General features: G+C 43.0%; 1 protein-coding gene across 2 annotated transcripts in view; it reads right to left on the bottom strand.

Annotated features, from left to right (window-relative positions):
* Window positions 1-7,188: 7,188 nt before the first annotated feature.
* LOC106586207 (collagen alpha-1(XXVIII) chain) overlaps window positions 7,189-24,259 on the bottom strand; it is a 43,851-nt gene continuing 26,780 nt past the window's right edge. For both annotated transcript variants that reach the window (XM_014173225.2, XM_014173226.2), the window contains exons 17-36: window positions 21,949-22,017; window positions 19,860-19,928; window positions 18,554-18,625; window positions 18,366-18,434; window positions 18,205-18,276; window positions 13,617-13,685; window positions 13,392-13,460; window positions 12,705-12,773; window positions 12,513-12,581; window positions 12,332-12,400; window positions 10,869-10,937; window positions 10,666-10,734; window positions 10,494-10,574; window positions 10,371-10,406; window positions 10,239-10,275; window positions 9,581-10,138; window positions 9,069-9,355; window positions 8,628-8,877; window positions 8,265-8,456; window positions 7,189-8,175 (exon numbers count right to left, since the gene is read on the bottom strand). In XM_014173225.2, the coding sequence (XP_014028700.1) occupies window positions 8,168-8,175; window positions 8,265-8,456; window positions 8,628-8,877; window positions 9,069-9,355; window positions 9,581-10,138; window positions 10,239-10,275; window positions 10,371-10,406; window positions 10,494-10,574; window positions 10,666-10,734; window positions 10,869-10,937; window positions 12,332-12,400; window positions 12,513-12,581; window positions 12,705-12,773; window positions 13,392-13,460; window positions 13,617-13,685; window positions 18,205-18,276; window positions 18,366-18,434; window positions 18,554-18,625; window positions 19,860-19,928; window positions 21,949-22,017 (2,283 nt within the window). In that variant the 3' untranslated portion in view covers window positions 7,189-8,167. The remainder of the gene's footprint in view (window positions 8,176-8,264; window positions 8,457-8,627; window positions 8,878-9,068; window positions 9,356-9,580; window positions 10,139-10,238; window positions 10,276-10,370; window positions 10,407-10,493; window positions 10,575-10,665; window positions 10,735-10,868; window positions 10,938-12,331; window positions 12,401-12,512; window positions 12,582-12,704; window positions 12,774-13,391; window positions 13,461-13,616; window positions 13,686-18,204; window positions 18,277-18,365; window positions 18,435-18,553; window positions 18,626-19,859; window positions 19,929-21,948; window positions 22,018-24,259) is intronic.

Below are 24,259 nucleotides of genomic sequence, written 5' to 3'. Positions count from 1 at the left end.
AAGGTCCCCAGATTACCCTACAAGATACAATTCAGGACAGTTAGTTTCCTTGTAAACGCATGACACACTTTTTAACTTCAAATACTTCCTGAAGGATTAACTAGCTAGTGTAATTGATTTGTACCTGGTCACTGGATAAATTCCACACCCCGTTGATTTTGTTATACGCTTCCTCTCGAGGCAAAAGCCTGTTGTTTATTTTGAATGAGAGCTCCTCCCAGCTTCAGGTCACGGTACATTTCAGAGGTCTCATAAGCCCTACAGCAGAGGGATATGGACAATTAGTTGACGAGACATTAAATTAAACTCAGCAATGACTTGACTGAATCATATATCATGACATAATCTGGAAAAGTGTCACAAGTGTAATTTCTTGTTTTCTAGGTATAAATATCTGTGAGCAGCAATGACCGATGTAAATAGTCTTGACTCCCTGGATCCACATGGGTGAAAATGGACTCAAATCTAATATTGTTAGACTTTGTCAAGATATACAGTGTTTCAGTCTGGCCTCTCAATTTCTGAAAAATTCAATTGTTAGTAATGGTGGTGACATCTGTCTACCTATATAGTAAATTGATAGACAGACCAATATACTTACAGAGTTAGCTGTCCTTGTTGTAATGTCAATGATGGAATAGTATCCAACTGCTATGAAACATAAAGAACATCAATGTCACTCTGTGTTGTTAGATTACATTTTTGGGGGGGGGAACAATACTTGCTATTACTTATGATTGTCTTTGTGGTCCACTGTGGTACCATCAAAATCCAAAAGAGGGCAGTATTCATTGACATGAGAATAATAAGGTTATCCCTTTGCAGAGTGGATTCCTCTCTAGCCATGTCAAGGAAAGAGAAATAGATGTATATAGGTAGCTAGGTCTAGGTGTACTCACACAAATTGACTCTTGGCAGAGCCAAAGAATGACAGATGATCCTCAGATTTGTTACCAGGAGCCTCCCTGCAAGTAAGGGATCCTAAGTGGCGCAGCGGTCTAAGGCACTGCATCACAGTGTTAGAGGTGTCACTACAGATCCGGGTTCGATCATGGGCTGTATCACAACTGGCTGTGATCGGGAGCCCCATAGGGCGGCGCACAATTGGCCCAGCGTTGTCAGGGTTAGGGGAGGGTTTGGCCAGGGTAGGCCATCATTGTAAATAAGAATTTGTTCTTAACTGACTTGCCTAGTTAAATACAATTTAAAAAAAGGAGTAAGTACTGTATATTAGTGCAGAGGCGGACCCATAACCACACGTTCGCTGGTTCAAGTCCCACCTAGTCCGGCTGTTTACCTTTGAGGCCTCAGTTGCTACATTGATGTCAACCCACATAAAAAAAAATACTACAGTACTTACTATATAATTCTGTAGTATACTGTATAATACTATACTACACACTATAGTATCGCTCAATCATGTGTAGTACTTATTATATAATGCTGTAGTATACTATAGTAAATACTATTGTAATGTCCGCAAAAACACTTGTTTTTACTACAGTATTCAATTAGCATATAACCTGCCCATTCCCCTCCCCCATATCCCAATTTGTGCCACCCATAAGTAAGAAACCTACATTACTATTTCATTGAGATTCAATGGCAAGGTACATAAAGATGTAGGAATTCAGATATAGCCTTCCCTGTAGCTCAGTTGGTAGAGCATGGTGTTTGCAACACCAGGGTTGTGGGTTCGATTCCCACGGGGGGCCAACACAGAAAAAAAAATTTAAAAAAATTATGAAATGTACTAGTTGTATGAAATGTATGCATTCACTACTGTAAGTCGCTCTCAATTAGAGCGTCTGCTAAATGACTAAAATGTAAATATAACGTCATTATTTTTAGCACTATCTACAGTGTTCTTAAACTATGCCATTTGGTGAGACGCAGACCTGGTGGTGAGCGGGTGGGTAACTACACATCCGCCACGCTGATCCTCAACACAGGGGCCCCTTATGGGGTGCGTGCGCAGTCCCCTCCTGTACTCCCTGTTCTCTCATGACTGCACGGCCAGGCACGACTCCAACACCATCGTTAAGTTTGCTGAAGACACAACAGTGGTAGGCCTGGTCACCGACAACGACGAGACAGCTTATAGGAAGGAGGTTAGAGACCTGGTCAAGTGCTGCCAGGACAACAACCTCTCCCTCAACGTGATCAAGACAAAGGAGATGATTGTGGATTACAGGAAAAGGAGGACCAAGCACGCCCCCATTCTCATCAAGTGGGCTGTAGTGGAGCAGGTTGAGAGCTTCAAGTTCCTTGGGGTCCACATCACCAACAAAGTAACATGGTCCAAGCACACCAAGACAGTTGTGAAGAGGGAACGACAAAACCTATTCTCCCTCAGGAGACTGAAAAGATTTGGCATGGGTCCTCAGATCCTCAAAAGGTTCTACAGCTGCACCATCGAGAGCATCCTGACTGGTTGCATCACTGCCTGGTATGGCAACTGCTCGGCCTCTGACCGCAAGGCACTACAGAGGGTAGTGCGTACGGCCCAGTATATCACTGGGGCCAAGCTGCTTGCCATGCAGGACCTCTATACCAGGCGGTGTCAGAGGAAGGCACTAAAAATTGTCAAAGACTCCAGCCACCCTAGTCATAGACTGTTCTCTCTGCTACCGCACGGCAAGCGGTACCGGAGCGCCAAGTCTAGGTCCAAGAGGCTTCTTAACAGCTTCTAACCCCAAGCCATAAGACTCCTGAACATCTAATCAAATGGCTACCCAGACTATTTGCATTGTCCACCCCCCACCCCCTCTTTCACGCCGCTGATACTCTCTGTTATTATCTATGCATAGTCACTTTAATAACTCTACCTACATGTACATATTACTTCAATTACCTCGACTAACCGGTGCCCCCGCACATTGACTCTGTACCGGTACTGTCACGTCTGCTCCCACTCCCCCCCGGCACTTGAAGGCGCCAGGCTGCCCTGCATCACACACTCCTTCCATCTCTTACGCACGCCTGCTTTCCCTCATCACGCGCACACCTGTTGAACACCTGTTGTGTTTGGCGCATGTGACTAATACAATTAGATTTGATTTGAGCGCAAGACTACGGAGACCCAGTTTATCCTTTTGATATTGAGTGTTTGCCTGATAAAGTCATGCTAGGATATATGAATTATCCTGTGAGAGCGTCTGTTCCAAACCCTCTCCGATGTTTCAGGTGCTAAGGTTATGGTCATGTAGCAGCAGTGTGTAAGATGAAGATGCAGAGGTGTGAGAAGTGTGCAGGAGGGCATGAGACAAAGAAGTGTGTAGTTTTGGAAGAAAAAGTAGTGCTTTAAATGTGGGGGAGCCTATGTTGCTGGGGATCAGAAATGTCCTGTGTGACTGAGACAAGATGAGGTTGCCAGGGTCGAGCAGTGCAGAAAGTGTCTTAAGCTGAGGCAGTGAGGAAAGTAGAGGATGATGGGCCAAAGGTGAGGGATCATGAGAGGAGACCAGTAAGTAGTAGGCCAGGACTGAGTGACCCGAACAGTTTGTTTTTTAGCAAGGTTGGTTGCTTGGTGTTCATTGCTATGGTAATTACCTGTACAGCAAAGATGGAAAGGAAGTCCCAGAAGCTAAAAGTAGTAGTTCCAGCAGCAGAAAAGTTATTGGGAGTGAAATATTTTACTGCAGAATAGTTACAGGTGTTGAAGGAAGGAGTGCCATACTCCCAGGCCGGTGGCCAGGTGTAGGAACGGTTAGGACAAAGTAGTGGGATAAGGGGGGTGTTTTGGTATTATGGTTGCAGGGTTATGGGTGGTGTAATTTTAACATTTTCCTATTCCCTTTTCACTTTAGTTTTGTCACAATGTGGCAGAGCTGCCAACTCTCGCGCAATGGCCATGAGACACACGCATTTGACCCTCTTATATCTCACGCATTGAAAAGTACTGCTTTTATTTTTCGAATTAGTTAGCGCGTTAACTATTCAACTGTGCTCCAAGTCGTTTTGAAATCGGAGCATCTGTGCCTGCAATTTAACATCAGGAGCAGAACATCTATCATTGTCCTGTTTTACCACACAGCACTGTGAACCGCGGCACATTGAAGCATATGATTGGTCTAGTTATGTAAAGGATCAAGGGGATTGGATGCATGTTTTAAAGAAACGCCCATCAAGATGAGAGTGGAGCTGAATGGAGAGAGATGTTCTCCGCTGAGTTTCTAAAACTGTAAAAATAGAGCAGCACTGTAGACCTGTTTTATGTACAATGTTGTCAACAGAATTAGGTTGCTGTTACTCCTGTCCCTATTGCAGAATGCAGCCTTTTTACAGCATGTACTAAAGTCGATTTAATCCACACTTGCCCCTCGTCTGGTAATTGGCATTTAGGCTGTGACAACGAAAAGGCAGAAGACAGACAGACCTGCACTACAGTATGTTTTAGCAGGGAAGTTTGGTAGGGTGACGTGATTTGTAACTATGAAAAATAATTTTGTCAAACAGATTGTGAACCCAAAAGTGTAAATTTGATTCTAGAGGAGGGACAATAAATATAAAATAATTTGGGTAGAGTGTAGGGGCAGATTTATGTCATGAAGTCTTCAGGAGATTTTATTAGCTATTTACTTTATTTAGTCTGATCAGTGGAACAATTCTCATTCTTAACAATGGGCTAAAATATATGGTAATTACTGTGCTTGTCAGCAAGAACAATACTGTTATTCCCCACACGTATTATATTATTCTACTTCTTCCCAATTTGAAATCAGATATTGACCCTGCTGGGCATCTATGAACATTTTAACATCTTGGCCATGTTCTGTTATAATCTCCACCCGGCACAGAGAGAAGAGGACTGGCCACCCCTCATAGCCTGGTTCCTCTCTAGGTTTCTTCCTAGGTTCTGGCCTTTCTAGGGAGTTTTTCCTAGCCACCGTGCTTCTACACCTGCATTGCTTGCTGTTTGGGGTTTTAGGTTGGGTTTCTGTACAGCACTTTGTGACATTAGCTGGTGGAAGAAGGGCTTTATAAATACATTTGATTGATAGGCTATGTATTTTTGCAGCCATTCACAGACAGTTTTGAATAAGTCATACAAATAAGCGTTGGATATTAAATGCTCCAGGAATCAAATAGAATTGTTGACATTTTAGTAGAGGGACTCACAACTCATAAACACGTCATATTTTGTCTGTGTAGAGTACGATGATGGCAAGCATATTCAACTAGTAGGCACAAACACCCTGAATATTGATATTCTTTAGATTTTTCTTGAAATGTAAGGTGATTTTGAAAAATCAATTGTTATAACGAGAACATTTTCAAACACCAAGAACTTGGGAAACATAGATCAGGTGTGGCCAACCCTCCTGGAGAACTAGCAGGATTTTCTTCCAGCTCTATTTTAAAAAGATAGTTCACCCAAATTACAAAATAGAAAATGCTTGTGTCCTTACCTTGAAAGCAATTTATGGACAAGCAGACTGCAATCTATGATTTGATTTCCGACTGCCATCAACCATTAATATTACAATTTGGTGTAGTGGCAACACTCCCTGGCACGTGTCGCATACAACTTTCCACCTGAGAACAGAGATCAATCCCTGCTTCCAACCTTCCCACTGTTTCCAGCATTTGCCTGTCTCCCTATCTCATTTCATTACTGTCTGAATAAAGTGTCATACTTCCTAAAAAATATGTTTAAAAAAATATTATCATACTTTACATTTCATCCCCCAAAATCTCATAGTAATAACGTAGTCGAATTTTGAGTGTTCATTTAATATTCAAAGCATCCTGAATGCACCTCCTTTTTTACCCCAGTCATAGGCCTTAAGCCATGTCAAAATATGAAGAATTCCAGGAAATTAGCTTTAAAACAGTAAAATCTTCCTGGGGGTGGACCCCCAGTCCCCTGTCTAGGGTTTGTGCCAGGGGGCAATGAAATTCACATAGCAAATCTCACGCCAAGCTTTTTTCAAAAGTTGGCAGCCCTGATGTGGAATGCACATTCCGAACTGAGAATGGCATCAACACGCCAAAAGCATAGACGGAAATTCACAGGTAGAATAGGCAACATTGCCAAGCAATTGCTGGCAAAGGAGTGTGGTGAGACACTAGAGCAATGAGCACATGAATTATAGATTTCATATGCAGTATATATTAACTTAACTCAGTTCATCCATTTATTTACTCATCTCCTATAGCTTGTTGTTGCCTGTTGACTGCCGCATCTGTACTGGAATTTATTAGCTAACAAAGACAGTGAATGTTCCTGAGTGGCCGAAGTACAGTTTTGTCTTAATGATGCGCTATGCTGAAATCTCTCCGCCATTTCCGGGTTGTTAAAATTCGAATAGTTCGGCTAATTTCAGTTTATGTGACGGAACAAGCAAGTACAGCCTTGACTCATTAAACTACTCGTCATGTGTCAAGGCAGAGTGCATTTACGAACGCACCGAAGATGGAGCTGCCGATTAAGATTCCCTATATAATAAAAATGTGCTCATTTTCAATGTAAAATGGTTGCAGCAACCATTGCTGACAACATTGCCTCTTAAAATGTCCAGTGTATCAAGGCCTTTACATGTTTTAAAGTATTGATTGCATAAGTTTAGCGACTCGAAGGAGTCGAAAGTTCATTTAAAAAACAAGCTAGACTACTGTACTACGTCTGCGCACAATTCCGTGGATGAAATCATCGTCGTGAAGTTGAGGTACTTGGCTACTACTGTATCCCCCTTGTATGAGTGTACTGTCTTGACACATGACGAGTAGTGTATAATGTGTCAAGGCAAGTGAATATAAGTTTAGGTAAGGAATTTTGCGGCAATCGCTAACTACATTAAAGTCGTTACTGTAGTATATGGAGCTATACACATTTAATCATAGTCCATAACTCTCTTGTGTTTAACAGCTAATCAGAATCACTCGAGGTTGAAGGTCAAGGGGATATGCAAATGAGCTGTCTTGCAGTTTGAAGAGTGCCTGCGTACAGTGTTAATCGTTACAATGCTTCCGATATAAAGCTGAAAGTAATAGTACAATATAGAAAAGAAAACTGCGTTTATTCTGGGTAGATAGCAAGCACGTGTTCCCCTTATAATGCTTTTCTAGGTAATTGTGTGTCATCAGCACTGCAAATACGGTATCATCAGGTGGATTTGTTTGTAGTATGTTAATTTGGCAACTTCACCTGTTCATCTGACAGTGAAGTAATAAAGTAACACACACCACATTCAACGTTTTATTAATAAAAACAAATACAAAATCATCAATCATCAAACCAGTCAACAAAAAAAGGGTAATTTATTTCAAATTAGCTTTTTCATCAACAGTGATGTGCAATTTCCAATCATCACATTTTCCAAAACGTTTTGGCAGAAAAATGCTTAGTAAATTGCATACTGTCACTTGTAGTCCTGCCACCTGGCCTATATCGCCAAAATGGAGTAATTCATATCATTAAACAAAAAATAATGACCACACCTATTTAATTTAGTTTGCTTAATTCATTTTTTAAATTCAAAACATATACTACAAAAAATGATGTATTCTATAGTTTTCTATTCCGATATTATAAGATAATATTCAGTGTGGAACAGCATAATGTGCTTCGCTCAGTGGTTTGAGAATTTACATTGTGTGATGTTTTCTCATGTAAACCTGAAATGACAAAAGCTGGTTTTGAACCTATCCTCTCTGTTCAGAACAGCCTAAGGCCTAAGGTAATGTTGAGTAACATTGAGGCATTAAATGGATTAGTTAATTCTGCAAAATAACGAGAGTAAGGTAGGACCACTTTTCTAATGTAGTAAAATACCATAGCACCCTTATATTTTCTTCAAATTCAGACTTCCTCAAATAAAGTCATCAAAAATACTTGTTCATTAAGGAAGGTGTTGTTCAGATAGTAAAACATCTGAAAATTAAGGCAACTTCATGAAATCTTGAAGTGGACTGTCCCTCATTCTTTGAGCGAGAGAGAGCGAGAGAGCGAGCGAGAGAGAGAGCGAGATGCAAAGTGGAGTTTTTTCCCCCAGAGAGAGATGCAAAGTGGAGTTTTTCACCAATGATAAATACCTGTTTTAAAATATATTTAGATATCAAACAGTAGTAGACTATTACATGTTAAATATTAAAATTGTCTTCTCCAATTTGGTTGGTTTCCATGGAATATTGTACAGATGAGTTGATTGATCATCTTCCTGTTTTAACCAGCTGTGGAAAATAGAGGGAAGAGCATGTCAAAAAGAATGCCAGAAAATAGAGCACAGCGGCTTAAGATCACCACGAGCTGTGGGACATACCTGTTCTAGATAGAACACAGATCTTCTTGCATTCATTCTCGGTCTCAAAGCGGTTAGCATTTCCTTCACAGCCTCCATACCAGAACTGTGCACATGAATTGGCCTGTTGGTCATAATACCACCGGATTTTATACTCTCGACAGGTGCCTTGGTCCAAACTCAGCTTACAGCGGGAATCAAGCTGGACAGACTCTGACAGAACAACATAGAAGGAGAAGTATGACATTTAGTGCATTAGAAAAGTTAAGACATAATTGAATGTCAGACAGAAATGACCCAGTTTCTTTATCTGATTCATACAGTATTTAGAGATGATGTGACTTTTGATCTAGTTGTGAACATGTTGCAGTGAAAGGTCCTAACCTTGGGGGAAAATAGTATTAGGAATTGATACCGTCCGAAATTGGCCTGAGCTGGTGGATGAAGCTGAACCCGATGTTCCGGAGGATGATGATGCTGATCCTGATGATGATGATGATGATGAAACAGTTGTGTTGGAGTGGGAGCTTTCCCTTGCAGGGAGGATGGATACTGTCTTGTTAACTACAGCCACAATACCTCCTCGCACATGGGTCCTTATGTCTAAATCTTCACCCTCCTCATCATCCTCCACCTGGATGAATACACACACACATAGATTAGTTAGACAACAACGCAACGCCTTTACTGCTAAAATGGAATTAATTGACGAACAGAGCAAGGACTATGACTATTACAAAGCAATCATTCAATTGCTCCTCTATAAAAACCCAAGGAGAGTTACTTTTTATGATATAAATCTGTCCTGTAAAGGATTACATGGACCTGCAATGGGAGTGGTCCAGCGTTGAGGGGCAGAGCAAAGGTATCTCCACGGCCTCTGATGTAACTCTGGGAACTGGTACGTCTACTAGGATTTAGGATAGGATCCTCATGATAGGTGTTTCCATAGCTGCTGTCCACATAGCCGTTATTCCCATGGGCTTCTGGTACATATCTGTGGTTCCCATAGCCATTGTTCCCATTGGTTCCAAAGCCATTAGCGATGCGATTCATCACAAGGGCTCCATTCTCATCCTCACATAACTGGCTAACAAGTTTTGACTCCAGAGCTGAAAGACAGAAGAAGATAAATGACAACCTCCGTTAAAGTGTATGACATCTCTAAGTCAGTTGTGATTACATAATACAAAGCTGACGTATAGTAATGTGTGATACTACGCACATTTTCCATATCATTGTTTTGGTCATTAAGCAGACACTCTTATCCAGAGCGACTTACAATTAGTGCATTCATCTTAAGATAGCTAGGTGAGACGTATGAGCGTGTTAGTCACCTGGTAGAGTGTTGAAGTCGTCGATGAGGTACATATGTTCATTGTCAGGGTCCGAGGCGATCAGATTGAGCTCACGGAGGAACTCGGCCTGGGTTGTATCTGAGGTGTTGACAATCCCCAGGGCATACATCTCAATGTTGGCAGCATGGGCCTCCCTCACAGCAATGTCTAGCTTCACAGGTTCTCGTTTGTCTGTCTTTCCATCAGTGATGACAATGGCCACCTTCCTGACTCCAGTACGGGCACTGTAGAAGGCTTCTTGGGTAGCCTTCCGGATGGCAGTGCCAGTGTAGGTGCCCTCACCCATGTAGGGCATTTTCCTGATGGCCTCCTTAACATCCTGCTTGGTCATGTAGCGTGCCAGGTTGAACTCCAGTTTGACATCCAGACTGTACAGGACCAGTCCAATTCTGGTGGTGTTACGTCCAACAGTGGTACGGTCTACCAACGCTGTGACGAAGTCCTTGATAATCCCAAAGTTTTCCGGGCCAACACTCTCTGAGCTGTCAATGACGAATACAAGTTCCATTGGCATCTCCTTGCACTTCACTCCACATCCTGAAAGCATGAGAGAGATGCTGAATAGCTACTGACATGATTTCATCAATGCTTCATGTTTTGTCTTGGATTTGTTACTAGCACGGTTAAACAGTCTTACCACAGATTTCCTTGATCAATTTAATGATGTCTTCTCTCTGGATGTGATAGGAGTGTGAGTTACATTCATTTATTATATATTTTTTCTATATCACAGCATCAATGATGTAGTATGCAACGTTTGTGAACTTACTGTAAGGCCGGCTTCACCTTTTATTCCTGGTCTCCCCTGAGATACAAGAAAACATTTAAATTCATGGATTGATCATATACCATGACTTTGAAATGTTGTAAAATATGACAATTCAAGACTCACAGACTCTCCATGAACCCCATGATCTCCCAGATCTCCCTTTCCGCCCTTATTTCCTCTCTCACCCTGCAAGCCACGGTCACCCTGGAGTGAAGAGACAGGAGGACTGCTGTTAGAGACAAGGTCACTGCATCCGTCAGTAGACGAGTTCCATGAGGTTAAGCACACATCTTACCTTAGCTCCTGAGAATCCTTCCCCTGAGGGTCCCCTTGGCCCTGTCACACCCTGAGACCCCTGCCCACCCTAAAAACAAAAGATGAACCATAAATCAAAACAAGACCCATAGGGTAGTCATTTAAAAAAGGTCAGATACCTGGAAAAGTGCTATAACACACTCAAGGTCATAGGTCAGGAATGTACTTTGTTAATTAACATACCTTGGGGCCCTGCAAACCTTCTCCTGGTGGACCTGTTGGACCAAGTGGTCCTGGCCTTCCAATGTTACCCTGGAAACCAATGATGCTAGTGTTATAGGAGGGGACAGACATACCTCAGACTCAAATCAGTGAAGTTGATTAAGTTGGGCATTGCCATCACAGCTGGACTACTGATATGTGATAAGGTACACTACATGACCAAAAGTATGTGGACACCAGCTCTTCAAACATCTCATTCCAAAATCATGGGCATTAATTCCCGTTTGCTGCTATAACAGCCTCCACTCTTCTGGGAAGGCTTTCCACTAGATGTTGGAACATTGCTGCAGGGACTTGCTTCCATTCAGCCACAAGAGCATTAGTGAGGCTCTGATGTTGGGCAATTAGGCCTGGCTCGCAGTCGGGGTTCCAATTCATCCCAAAGGTGATCAATGGGGTTGAGCTCAGGGCTCTGTGTAGGCCAGCCAAGTTCTTCCACACTGATCTCGGTATGGACCTCGCTTTGTGCACAGGGACGTTGTCATGCTGAAACAGGAAAGGGCCTTCCCCAAACTGTTGCCACAAAGTGGGAAGCACAGAATCGTCTAGAACGTCATTGTATACTGTAGCATTAAGATTTCCCTTCACTGGAACTAAGGGCCCTAGCCCCAACCATGAAAAACAGCCCCATACCATTATTCCTCCTTCACCAAACTTTACAGTTGACACTATGCATTCGGGCAGGTTGCATTTTCCTACCATCCGCCAAACCCAGATTCGTCCGTCCGACTGCCAGATGGTGAAAAAGTATTAATCACTCCAGAGAAAGCTTCCACTGCTCCAATGGCGGTGAGGTTTACACAACTCAAGTTGACGCTTGGCGTTGCGCATGGTGATGTTAGGCTTGTGTGTGGCTGCTCGACCACGGAAACTGATTTCATGAAGCTCCTGACAAACAATTCTTGTGCTGATGTTGCTTCCAGAGGCAGTTTGGAACTCGGTATTGAGTGTTGCAACCGAGGACAGACTATTTTTACGAGCTGCCTGCTTCAGCACTCGGCAGTCCCGTCCTGTGAGCTTGTGTGGCCTACCACTTCGCGGCTGATCCGTTGTTGCTCCTAGATGTTTCCCCTTCACAATAACAGCACTTACAGTTGACCGGGGAAGCTCTAGCAGGGCAGAAATTTGACCAACTGACTTGTTGGAAAGGTGGCATCCTATGACGGTGCCACGTTGAAAGTCACTGAGCTCTTCAGTAAGGCCATTGTACTGCCAATGTTTGTCTATAGAGATCTCATGGATTTGTGCTCAATTTTATACACCTGTCAGCAACGAGTGTGGCTGAAATAACCGAATCCACAAATTTGAAGGGGTGTCCACATGCTTTTGTATATATAGTGTATGTCACTCATTACACTCAGACTGTGACCTCTGTCTACATAAGGAATCTCTATTTGTGTCAGAGGTTAATATCAGTTTCATACCGGTGGTCCTTGCACACCCTCTCCCGTTGGGCCTGGCAAACCTGGCAATCCTCTGAAGCCAATGTCTCCCTGGGACAGACATATTTACAAACACAAACAATACACATTTCATCTTCCCATGCACTAGGTTGTAGCAGATTGACATGCATAGAGGATTTAGGGCCAGATAAATAACAAGTACCTTAGGTCCTGGGATGCCAACGCCCTCAGGGCCCTGCTCTCCCTGTAGACCCGGAAGACCTGGAGGACCCTAAACGAGGAACAGGGGACAACCCAAACTTCATGAGAGACTGAGTTTGACTAAACGGCACCAATCTGCAATTAGGACATGAAGATTCATGAGTTTGTAGGTTGGTTTGTTGGTACTACTCACCACTGGTCCAGGGAAACCTTCACCTTTGGGCCCAAATTGACCTGGTGGACCAGAATTACCGCGGTCGCCCTGGTAAAACATCATTCGAACAATGAGCATATCATACAGGTGTAGGACGTTCATTTGAGACTTTTCTAACAGCAGGAAAATAATCCCGCAGCAACAGGAAATGTGAATTTTTGTAGTGATTGATATATTTTTTTGTTAGGGCAAATCAAGTCTGACATTTTAAAGTTGAAACTACAAACTTTAGAAGCCTTTTTAAACCTTGATTACACTACAAGTTTGCATTTGGGCAGCAGGTCGCTTAGCGGTTATAGCCTTGGGCCAGGAACTGAAAGGTTGCCAATTCGAATCCCTGAACCGACAAGGTGAAAAATCTGTTGATGTGTTCTTAAGCAAGGCACTTAACCGTGATAGCTTCTGGGTCACCGTCAATAATGGCAGACCATGACCCCACTCTCAGAGGGTGTCTCAGGGAGAGTTGGGATATGCAAAAAACACATTTCTAATTCATACATGTGTATTAATACACACTTGTGCGTGTGTGAAAAAGGACAAATATAAGCACACATTATTATTATTTCCTGCAACAACAGGGTGATCAAAGATCCTACACCTGTATGTCTCATGGTTACTTTCACCACTGTTTTTTGTGATTTATTTATTGGTAACTGCAACACTTACCTTCGGCCCAGGCAGCCCATAGCCTGTCTCTCCAATAGGCCCAGACGGACCAGGAGGGCCTAGATCACCCTGAGACAGAGAGCGAGATAGGGAAATCACAATGCTGTTTATCAGCCAGGATCTGATGATGCATGGCAATGATCTGTGTAGCAGTGTTTGTTATGTACATTACTTGACAAGAACAGCATAGAGAAACAAGGTGGTTAATAGATGTGTGTTTCTTACCTTAGGACCTGCAATGGCCCGTCCCGGTAGTCCTGACATGCCCAGTCTGCCTGGTGTGCCAGGCTCCCCCTGAAAGAAGAATGGGCAAGAATTTCCCTTGAACTCTAGATACACTACATGACCAAACTCATGTGGACACCTGCTCATGTGGACACCATCTCGCTTCAAAATCATGGGTATTAATATGGAGTTGGTCCCCCACTTGCGGCTATAACAGCCTCCACTCTTCTGGGAAGTCTTTCCACTAGATGTTGGAACATTGCTGCGGGGACTTGCTTCCATTCAGCCACAAGAGCATTAGTGAGGTCGGGGGACTGATGTTGGGCGACTAGGTCTGTTCGATGGAGTTGAGGTCAGGGCTCTGTGCAGGCAAGTCAAGTTCTTCCACACCAATCTCAACATACCAGCAAGCTCAGAATCGTCTAGAATGTCATTGTATGCTGTAGCGTTAAGATTTCCCTTCACTGGAACTAAGGGGCCTAGCCCCAGACCCTTATTCCTCCTCCACCAAACTTTACAGTTGGCACTATGCATTGGGGCAGGTAGCATTCTCCTGGCATCCATCAAAACCAGATTCGTCCGCTGGACTGACAGATGGTGAAGCGTAATTCATCACTCCAGAGAACACGTTTCCACTGCTCCAGAGTCCAATGGTGGCGAGCTTTACACCACTCTAGCCGACGCCTTGCATCGCACATGATGATCTTAGGCTTGTGTGTCTGCTCGGCCATGGAAACCCATTTCATGAAGCTCCCGACAAACAGCTCTTGTGCGGACGTTGCTTCCAGAGGCAGTTTGGAACGCAGTAGTGAGTGATGCAACCAAGGACAGACGATTTTACTTGCTTCAGCACTCGGCGGTCCCATTCTGTGAGATTGTGTGGCCTACCACTTCACGGCTGAGCCATTGTTGCTCCTAGACGTTTCCACTTAAAAATAACAGCACTTACAGTTGAACGGTGCAGCTCTAGCAGGGCAGAAATTTGACCAACTGACTTGTTGGAAAGGTGGCATCCAATGACGGTGCCACATTGCAAGTCACTGAGCTCTTCAGTAAGGCCATTCTACTGCCAATATTTCTATGGAGATTGCATGGCTGTGTGCTCAATTTAATAGACTTGTCAGCAACGGGTGTGGCTGAAATAGCTGAATCCACTAATTTGAAGGTGTGTCCATATACATTTGTATATACACTACCATTCAAAAGTTTGGGGTCACTTAAAAATGTCCTTGTTTTTGAAAGAAAAGCACATTTTTTGTCCATTAAAATAACATCAAATTGATCAGAAATACAGTGTAGACATTGTTAATGTTGTAAATGACTGTTGTAGCTGGAAACGGCAGATTTTTTATGGATTCTCTATATAGGCGTACAGAGGTCCATTATCAGCAACCATCACTCCTGTGTTCCAATGGCACGTTGTGTTAGCTAATTCAAGTTAATCATTTTAAAAGGCTAAATGATCATTAGAAAACCCTTTTTGCAGTTATGTTAGCACAACTGAAAACTGTTGTTCTGATTAAAGAAGCAATAAAACTGGCTTTCTTTAGACTAGTTGAGTATCTGGAGCAGCAGCATTTGTGGGTTCAATTACAGGCTCCAAATAGCCAGAAACAAAGCGCTTTCATCTGAAACTCGTCAGTCTATTCTTGTTCTGAGAAATGAAGGCTATTCCATGTGAGAAATTGCCAAGAAACTGAAGATCTCGTACAACACTGTGTACTACTCCCTTCACAGAACAGCACAAACTGTCTCTAACCAGAATAGAAAGAGGAGTGGGAGGCCCCGGTGCACAACTGAGTAAGAGGACAAGTACATTAGAGTGTCAAGTTTGAGAAACAGATGCCTCACAAGTCCTCAACTGGCAGCTTCATTAAATAGTACTCGCAAACACCAGTCTCAACGTCAACAGTGAAGAGGCAACTCCGGGATGCTGGCCTTCTAGGCTGAGTTCCTCTGTCCAGTGTCTGTGTTCTTTTTCCCATCTTAATATTTCCTTTTTATTGGCCAGTCTGAGATATGGCTTTTTCTTTGCAACTCTGCCAAGAAGGCCATACAGTTGAAGTCGGAAGTTTACATACACTTAGGTTGGAGTCATTAAAAGTCAATTTTCAACCACTCCACACATTTGTTGTTAACAAACTATAGTTCTGGCAAGTCGGTTAGGACATCTACTTTGTGCATGACAAGTCATTTTTCCAACTATTTTTTACAGACAGATTACAATTCCAGTGGGTCTGAAGTTTACATACACTAAGTTGACTGTGCCTTTAAACAGCTTGGAAGATTCCAGAAAATGATGGCATGGATTTAGAAGCTTCTGATAGGCTAATTGACATAATTTGAGTCAATTGGAGGTGTACCTGTGGATGTATTTCAAGGCCTACCTTCAAACTCAGGAAAAATGGGGAAAATCAAAAGAAATCAGCCAAGAGCTAAAAAATAATTGCACACCTCCACAAGTCTGGTTCATCCTTGGGAGCAATTTTCAAACGCATGAAGGTACCACGTTCACCTGTACAAAAAATAGAACGCAAGTATAAACACCATGAGACCAAGCAGCCATCATACCGCTCGGGAAGGAGATGCGTTCTGTCTCCTAGAGATGAACGTACTTTGGTGCGAAAAGTGCAAATCAATCCCAGAACAACAGCAAAGGACCTTGTGAAGATGCTGGAGGAAACCGGTACAAAAGTATCTATATCCACAGTAAAACGAGTCCTATATCGACATAACCTGAAAGGCCGCTCAGCAAGGAAGAAGCCACTGCTCCAAAACTGCCATAAAAAAGCCAGACAACGGTTTGCAACTGCACATAGGGACAAAGATCGTACTTTTTGGAGAAATGTCCTCTGGTCTGATGAAACAAAAATAGAACTGTTTGGCCATAATGACCATTGTTATGTTTGGAGGAAAAAGGGGGAGGCTTGCAAGCTGAAGTACACCATCCCAACTGTGAAGCACGAGGGTGGCAGCATCATGTTGTGGGGGTGCTTTGCTGCAGGAGGGACTGGTGAACTTCACAAAATAGATGGCATCATGAGGCAGGAAAATAATGTGGATATATTGAAGCAGCATCTCAAGACATCAGTCAAGAAGTTAAAGCTTGGTCGCAAATGGGTCTTCCAAATGGACAATGACCCCAAGCATACTTCCAAAGTTGTGGCAAAATGGCTTAAGGACAACAAAGTCCAGGTATTGGAGTGGCCATCACAAAGCTCTGACCTCAATCCCATAGAACATTTTTGGGCAGAACTGAAAAAGCATGTGCGAGCAAGGAGGCCTACAAACCTGACTCCGTTACACCAGCTCTGTCAGGAGGAATGGGCCAAAATTCACCCAACTTATTGTGTGAAGCTTGTGGAAGGCTACCCAAAATGTTTGACCCAAGTTAAACAATTTAAAGGCAATGCTACCAAATACTAATTGAGTGTATGTAAACTTCTGACCCACTGGGAATGTGATGAAAGAAATAAAAGCTGAAATAAATCTCTACTATTATTCTGACATTTCACATTCTTAAAATAAAGTGGTGATCCTAACTGACAAAAGACAGGAATTTTTACTAGGATTAAATGTCAGGAATTGTGAAAAACAGAGTTTGAATGTATTTGGCTAAGGTGTATGTAAACTTCAGACTTCCGAATTCAACTGCAGATATTCCATTAAAAATCATCCGTTTCCAGCTACAATAGCCATTTACCACATTAACAATGTCTACACTGTATTTCTGATCAATTTTATGTTATTTTAATGGACAAAAATGTGCTTTTCTTTCAAAAACAAGGACATTTCTATGTGACCCCAAACTTTTGAATGGTAGTGTATATATTGTACACTCCCTTTATCCACGCACTCCTTACAGCCTGCAGAGACATTCCTTATACCCCAGGACACTTCAACGGGTGAAAATATAGAACAAATAAGGACTCTGTGTCTGCATTGATCTGAGCATTTATTGAGAGGACATACAAATATTTATCATCAATGAATTCATTGCAGACACAAGGTGCTCCTTTTAACCTTATTTTCTCAGATGGTCACCCGTTGAAGTGTCAGAGTGTTAGGAATGTTTTTTGGACTTTTAAGTCTCTCACTTGAGCACTTAATTCCCTTCTTTGTTCAAGCTGGGCTGAAGCACGTTTGGGTACACGCTCTTTCTGTGGAGATGTTCGGGCCATTTCTGTAATCATCTAGAGCAGGGCTCTCCAACCCTGTTCCTGAAGAGATACCGTCCTGTAAGTTTTTCGCTTCAACCCTTATCTAGCGCAGCTGATTCTAATAATTAACTAGTTGATGAGCTGAATCAACTGCGTTTCAACTGGGATTGGATTGAAAACCTACAGGAGAGTACCTCTCCACGAACAGGGTTGGAGAGCCCTGATCTAGAGTATTTTGGTTGAACTCAAACAAAAAAAATAAAGATATGTTTACTAAATACAATCTGTAAAATAGATTACTATACTGGTTGAACAATGAAGATTTGTCAAACTCAGAATGAAACCCCAGTTGTCACAATAACAATACACCTGCCCTGTAGTGACCAGACCGTGTTCGGTCTCAGACAGTGTTATTGTGTTATTCTCACCTTTGCCCCCGAGGGTCCGGTCATGCCAGAAGGTCCATGTAATCCACGGATGCCCCTCTGACCCTGGTCTCCCTGGGAGGGGTGGATCACACAGAATTTACATGACCCCCTCTTGGTGCTTACAGGTTAGTATGAAAGAAGGGTAAGGCTGTGAAACCTACCTTCTCGCCCTGGATGCCAATCCCTGCTGCACCCTCAGAACCTCTGAGGCCAGCGATACCAAACTCACCCTGGCAGAGGGGGCAGAAACAAACCCTTTCACATTGGCACATTCCCTTTTGTTGTGGTATACTGTATCTATAGATGTATATTGTATCTATAGAAGTGGTGTAAAGGTGAAATAACACACCTTCTGTCCTGGAGCCCCGTCCTCTCCTGGAAGACCAGGTAAGCCAGCCAGGCCATATGCACCAGGCTCACCCTGAAAAAGAAACAAATTGCTTTTTAAAATACACATCAGTGGTCAGTTTATTAGGTACACCCATCTAGTACGGTATCAGACTCCCTTTGCCTCCAGAACAGCCTGAGGTATCAAGGGACCTAACGTGTGCTAGGAAAACATTCCCCACACCATCCTATACTGTTGACACTGGGCAGGATTGGGTCATGGACTCATGCTGCTAACGCCAAATCCTGACTCTCCCATCAGCATGACGCAACAGGAACCAGGATTGGTTAGACCAGGCAATGTTTTTCCACTTCTGCTCACTGGAGCCGCTTCTTCATGTTTTAGCTGATGGGAGTGGATCCTGCTGTGGTTGCAATAGACCATCCGTGACAAGGACCGACGAGTTGTGGGTTCTGAAATGCCTTTCTGCACACCACTGTTCTACTGCACCATTATTTGCCTGTTTGTGGCCCGACTCTTAGTTTGTACGATTCTGGCCATTCTCCTTCGACCTCTCATCAACGAGCTGTTTTCACCCACAGGTGGCCATTTCTGAGATACTGGAACCGGTGCGTCTGGCACTGATGAACATACCATGCTCAAAGATTGCATTGAGAAGACGGACGCAATCAGGCTACAGAAAGCGGATACAGTGGGCGACGTCATCATCACTCATCCCACAAGTCTCCAGAAAACTTCTGTTTTGGGACCTTTTCATTATAACATTGGAGGAAATACATTCCTAGTGTGTGAGGAACGTGTTTGCTGGACTCATAATGCTAGCCAGTTATCTAATATTTAGAAAAACAATTTCTTATTTGGCTAGAGTTATGCTAGCCCATTTGCTTGCTTGCTGGCTAGATACAGAGGTTAGCTGGCTAGTTAGCTACAGTAGTTAGCTACTGGCATCAATTTTTGTTGTTATTTTCACATTTTCCCTATTCCACCGTTTTTAGAATGCATACTGGCATTTGAATATAGTGCAGGAAAAGGGAATCCAGACTGTGGACACGGTAGACACATTTAAACATAGGTGTACATGCATGACGTGTTCAGAATTCCATGATCAGAACTTTATGATCAGAATATTAAAGCAGCATGAACTGTCAAGTCTAGATATTTCCAAAGTTGCTTAGGTCACAAGTTTTTGCCCATTCTAACGTTCAGTCGGTGTACCTAATAAACTGGCTGCTGAGCGATCACCAGGCTTATTTGAGGAGGCATTTCTTTACTATTTCGAAGAGGGTGGATAAAGTATTTGTCGTACCTTTGGACCTGGCTCACCAACGCCTCTTTCCCCTGTAACTCCAAGCTCTCCTGGTAAACCTTGATCGCCCTGGAAGTAAGATAATGGAAAGTAGCATTTGAAGAAATTCCTACAGTGACTGTACGTACATAACCCAACCAGAAGCCATGGATTACAGGCAACATCCTCACTGAGCTAAAGTGTAGAGCTGCTGCTTTCAAGGAGCGGGACTCTAACCAGGAAGCTTATAAGAAATCCTGCTATGCCCCCCGACAAACCATCAAACAGGCAAAGCATCAATACAAGACTAAGATTGAATCGTACTACACCGGCTCCTACGCTTTTCAGATGTGGAAGGGCTTGCAAACTATTACAGACTAAAAGGGAAGCATAGCCGTGACCTGCCCAGTGACACAAGCCTCACAGGCAAGCTAAATTACTTTTATGCTCACTTCGAGGCAAGCAACCCTGAAGCATGCATGAAAGCATCTGCTGTTCCGGACGACTGTGTGATCACACTCTCCGTAGCAGATGTGAGTAAGACCTTTAAACAGGTCAACATTCACAAGGCCGCAGGGCCAGATGAATTACCAGGATGTGTACTCTGAGCATGCGCTGACCAACTGGCAAGTGTCTTCACTGACATTTTCAACCGGTCCCTGACTGAGTCTGCAATGCCAACATGTTTCAAGCAGACCACCATAGTCCCTGTGCCCAAGAACACTAAGGTAACTTGCCTAAATGACTACCGACCCATAGTACTCACGTCTGTAGCCATTAAGTGCTTTGAAAGGCTGGTCTGGGCTCACATCAACACCATTATCCCAGAAAACCTAGACCCGCTCCAAATTGCATACCGCCCCAACAGATCCACAGATGATGCAATCTCTATTGCACTCCACACTGCCCTTTTCCACCTGGACAAAAGGAACATCTATGTGAGAATGCTATTCATTGTCTACAGCTCAGCGTTCAACACCATAGTGCCCTCACAGCTCATCACTAAGCTAAGGACTCTGGGAATAAACACCTCCCACTGCAATTGGATCCTGGACTTTCTGACGGGCCGCCCCCAGGTGGTAACAACACATCTGCCACGCTGAACCTCAACAGCCTATAGGGAGGAGCTCAGAGACCTGGCCGGGTGGTGCCAGGATAACAAACTCTCCCTCAACGTGATCAAGACAAAATATATGATTGTGGACTACAGGAAAAGGAGGACCGAGCACGCCCCCATTCTCATCGACGGGGCTGTAGCGGAACAGGTTGAGAGCTTCAAGTTCCTTGGTGTCCACATCGCCTACAAAATATCATGGTCCAAACACACCAAGACAGTCGTGAAGAGGGCATGACAAAGCCTATTCTCCCTCAGGAGACTGAAAAGATTTGGCATGGGTCCTCAGATCCTCAAAACGTTCTACAGCTGCTGCACCATCGAGATCATCCTGACAGGTTGCATCACTGCCTGGTATGGAAACTGCTCGGCCTCCGACCGCAAGGCACTACAGAGGGTAGTGCGTACGGCCCAGTACATCCCTGGGGCCAAGCTTCCTGCCATCCAGGACCTCTATACCAGGCGGTGTCAGAGAAAGACCATGAAAATTGTCAAAGACTCCAGCCACCCTAGTCATAGACTGTTCTCTCTGCTCCCGCACGGTAAGCTGTACTGGAGCGCCAGGTCTAGGTCCAAGAGGCTTCTTAACAGCTTCTACCCCCAAGACATAAGACTCCTGAACAGCTTATCAAATGGCTACCCAGACTATTTGCATTGCCCCCCCTCTTTTACACTGCTGCTACTCTCTGTTTATTATCTATGCATAGTCACTTTAACTCTACCTACATGTACATATTACCTCAATTACCTCGACTAACCTGTGCCCCCGCACATGGACTCTGTACCGGTACCTCCAGTATATAGCCTTGCTACTGTTATTTTACTGCTGTTCTTTAATTATTTGTTATTTACTTATCTATTTTTTTACTTAAAACTTATTTTTCTTAAAACTGCATTGTTGGTTAAGGGCTAGTAAGTAAGCATTTCACTGTGAGGTTGTTGTATTTGACAAATACAATTTGATTTGATTTCACATTATCTAGGAGTAACACCAACCTTAGGTCCCGGTAAGCCCTCTCCTTGTGGCCCTCTGCCGCCAGGTGGACCCCTGGGACCCTCCACTCCCTGAGGAATAACAATCACAATCACGTCAGTGTGTGTATGCGGTGGTGACTTGTCCCACCTGTTTTGAGCCCCACATTTTTACCCTCCCTCTTGTTTTGCATGTTATCTTGGCATTAATACGTGTTACATATCGGTTTGCAAACAATATAAAATAACAAATCATTGACTTAAAACCTCTTAAGGATCCGCCCCTTTTTTGACATTTTTGCCGAAAATGACATACCCAAATCTAACTGCCTGTAGCTCAGGCCCTGAAACAAGGATATGCATATTTTTGGTACCATTTGAAAGGAAACACTTTGAAGTTTGTGGAAATGTGAAAGGAATGTGGGAGAATATAACACAATAGGTCTGGCATAAGATAATACAAAGGAAAAAACTAATTTGTTTGTACCATCATCTTTGAAATGCAATAGAAAGGGCATAATGTATTATTCCAGCCCAGGTTCAATTTAGATTTTGGTCACTAGATGGCAGCAGTGTATGGGCAAAGTTTTAGACTGATCCAATGAACCATTGCATTTCTGTTCAAAATGTTGTATCATGACTGCCCAAATGTGCCTAATTTGTTTATTAATAACTTTTCATGTTCAAAATTGTGCACTCTCCTCAAACAATAGCATGGTATTATTTCGCTGTAATAGCTACTTTAAATTGGACATTGCAGTTAGATTAACAAGAATTTAAGCTTTCTGCCAATATCAGATATGTCTATGTCCTCGGAAATGTTCTTGTTACTTACAACCTCATGCTAATCTCATTAGCCTACGTTAGCTCAACCGTCCTGTGGAAGGGACACCGATCGCGAAGTTTTAATAAAGCTGGATACAAACATGGTCTCTTTTTTTGCTTTCTTGAGCTAAGAAAGTGTATGTTGTGTAGTAAGCTGTTAGTAGCCCATGAGCCTCACCCTAATAATTTGGTCTATTTTCCTCTCTTAATTTTGCCTACTGTTCTAACCTGTTTTAGAGAAATGTAATCATCGAATATTGTAAGAGCTTTCATTGTCTGCTTAAATGCCCCCTTTATTTATCCTATGGTTTTGACTTGGTGTACAGGGACAACACTGTAAGAACGGCCCATGTTCTGAATTCAGTCACTGTACATTTCAAAAGTGCTGAACAAATAGTTATATTGACTACGTCCGTCCTAGCTCGCTCATTAATGTCTTAATCGAAATTACGATTTGCCTCTTATCCTCTGGTCGTCACTTATGCCATAGTTTGTACATCTCAATTGTCAGTAGAAACCAGATTTGTTTAAGCAAGTCAGCCATATCAGCTACGTTTTTTTAAAAGGCAGTAAATGAGTCAGAATGAATTGTGTCGCTGCCAGACAAGGCACATTTGATAGCCAGGTGTAGTAGTGGTAAGTTGTTGGGGCTGCTGTTGGGACTCTGCTGTTGGGACAGCTTTACGTAAGCCTTACCAGTTTGTGGGCACCGTTTGTCACCGTTATAGTGCAATTAATGTATTGTTTAGTGCTGTGTTGTGGCATTGCTGGCATGCATCCCCCAATTGTTTTGGCCCACCAAAATGTACATGCTAAAATCGCCACTGTTTGTATGTGATGTACAGTTGAAGTCGGAAGTTTACATACACCTTAGCCAAATACATTTAAACTCTGTTTTTCACAATTCCTGACATTTAATCCTAGTAAAAATTCCCTGTCTTAGGTCAGTTAGGATCACCAATGTGAAATGCCAGAATAATAGTAGAGAGAATGATTTATTTCAGCTTTTATTTATTTCATCACATTCCCAGTGGGTCAGAAGTTTACATACACTCAATTAGTTTTTGGTAGCATTGCCTTTAAATTGTTTAACGTGGGTCAAACGTTTCAGGTAGCCTTCCACAAGCTTCCCACAATACGTTGGGTGAATTTTGGCCCATTCCTCCTGACAGAGCTGGTGTAATTGAGTCAGGTTTGCTCGCATACAATTTTTCAGTTCTGCCCACAAATTTTCTATAGGATTGAGGTCAGGGCTTTGTGATGGCCACTCCAATACCTTGACTTTGGTGTCCTTAAGCCATTTTGCCACTACTTTGGAAGAATGCTTGGGGTCATTGTCCATTTGGAAGACCCATTTACAACCAAGCTTTAACTTTCTGACGGATGTCTTGAGATGTTGCTTCAATATATCCACATAATTTTCTCTCCTCATGATGTCATCTATTTTGTGAAGTGCACCATTCCCTCCTGCAGCAAAGCACCTCAACAACATGATGCTGCCACCCCCATG

This window comes from Salmo salar, chromosome ssa25, assembly GCF_905237065.1.
Source record: "Salmo salar chromosome ssa25, Ssal_v3.1, whole genome shotgun sequence".
Lineage (NCBI taxonomy): Eukaryota > Metazoa > Chordata > Actinopteri > Salmoniformes > Salmonidae > Salmo > Salmo salar.
Note: the sequence above shows the minus strand (reverse complement) of the source record. Positions and strands in the feature narration are given on the sequence as shown.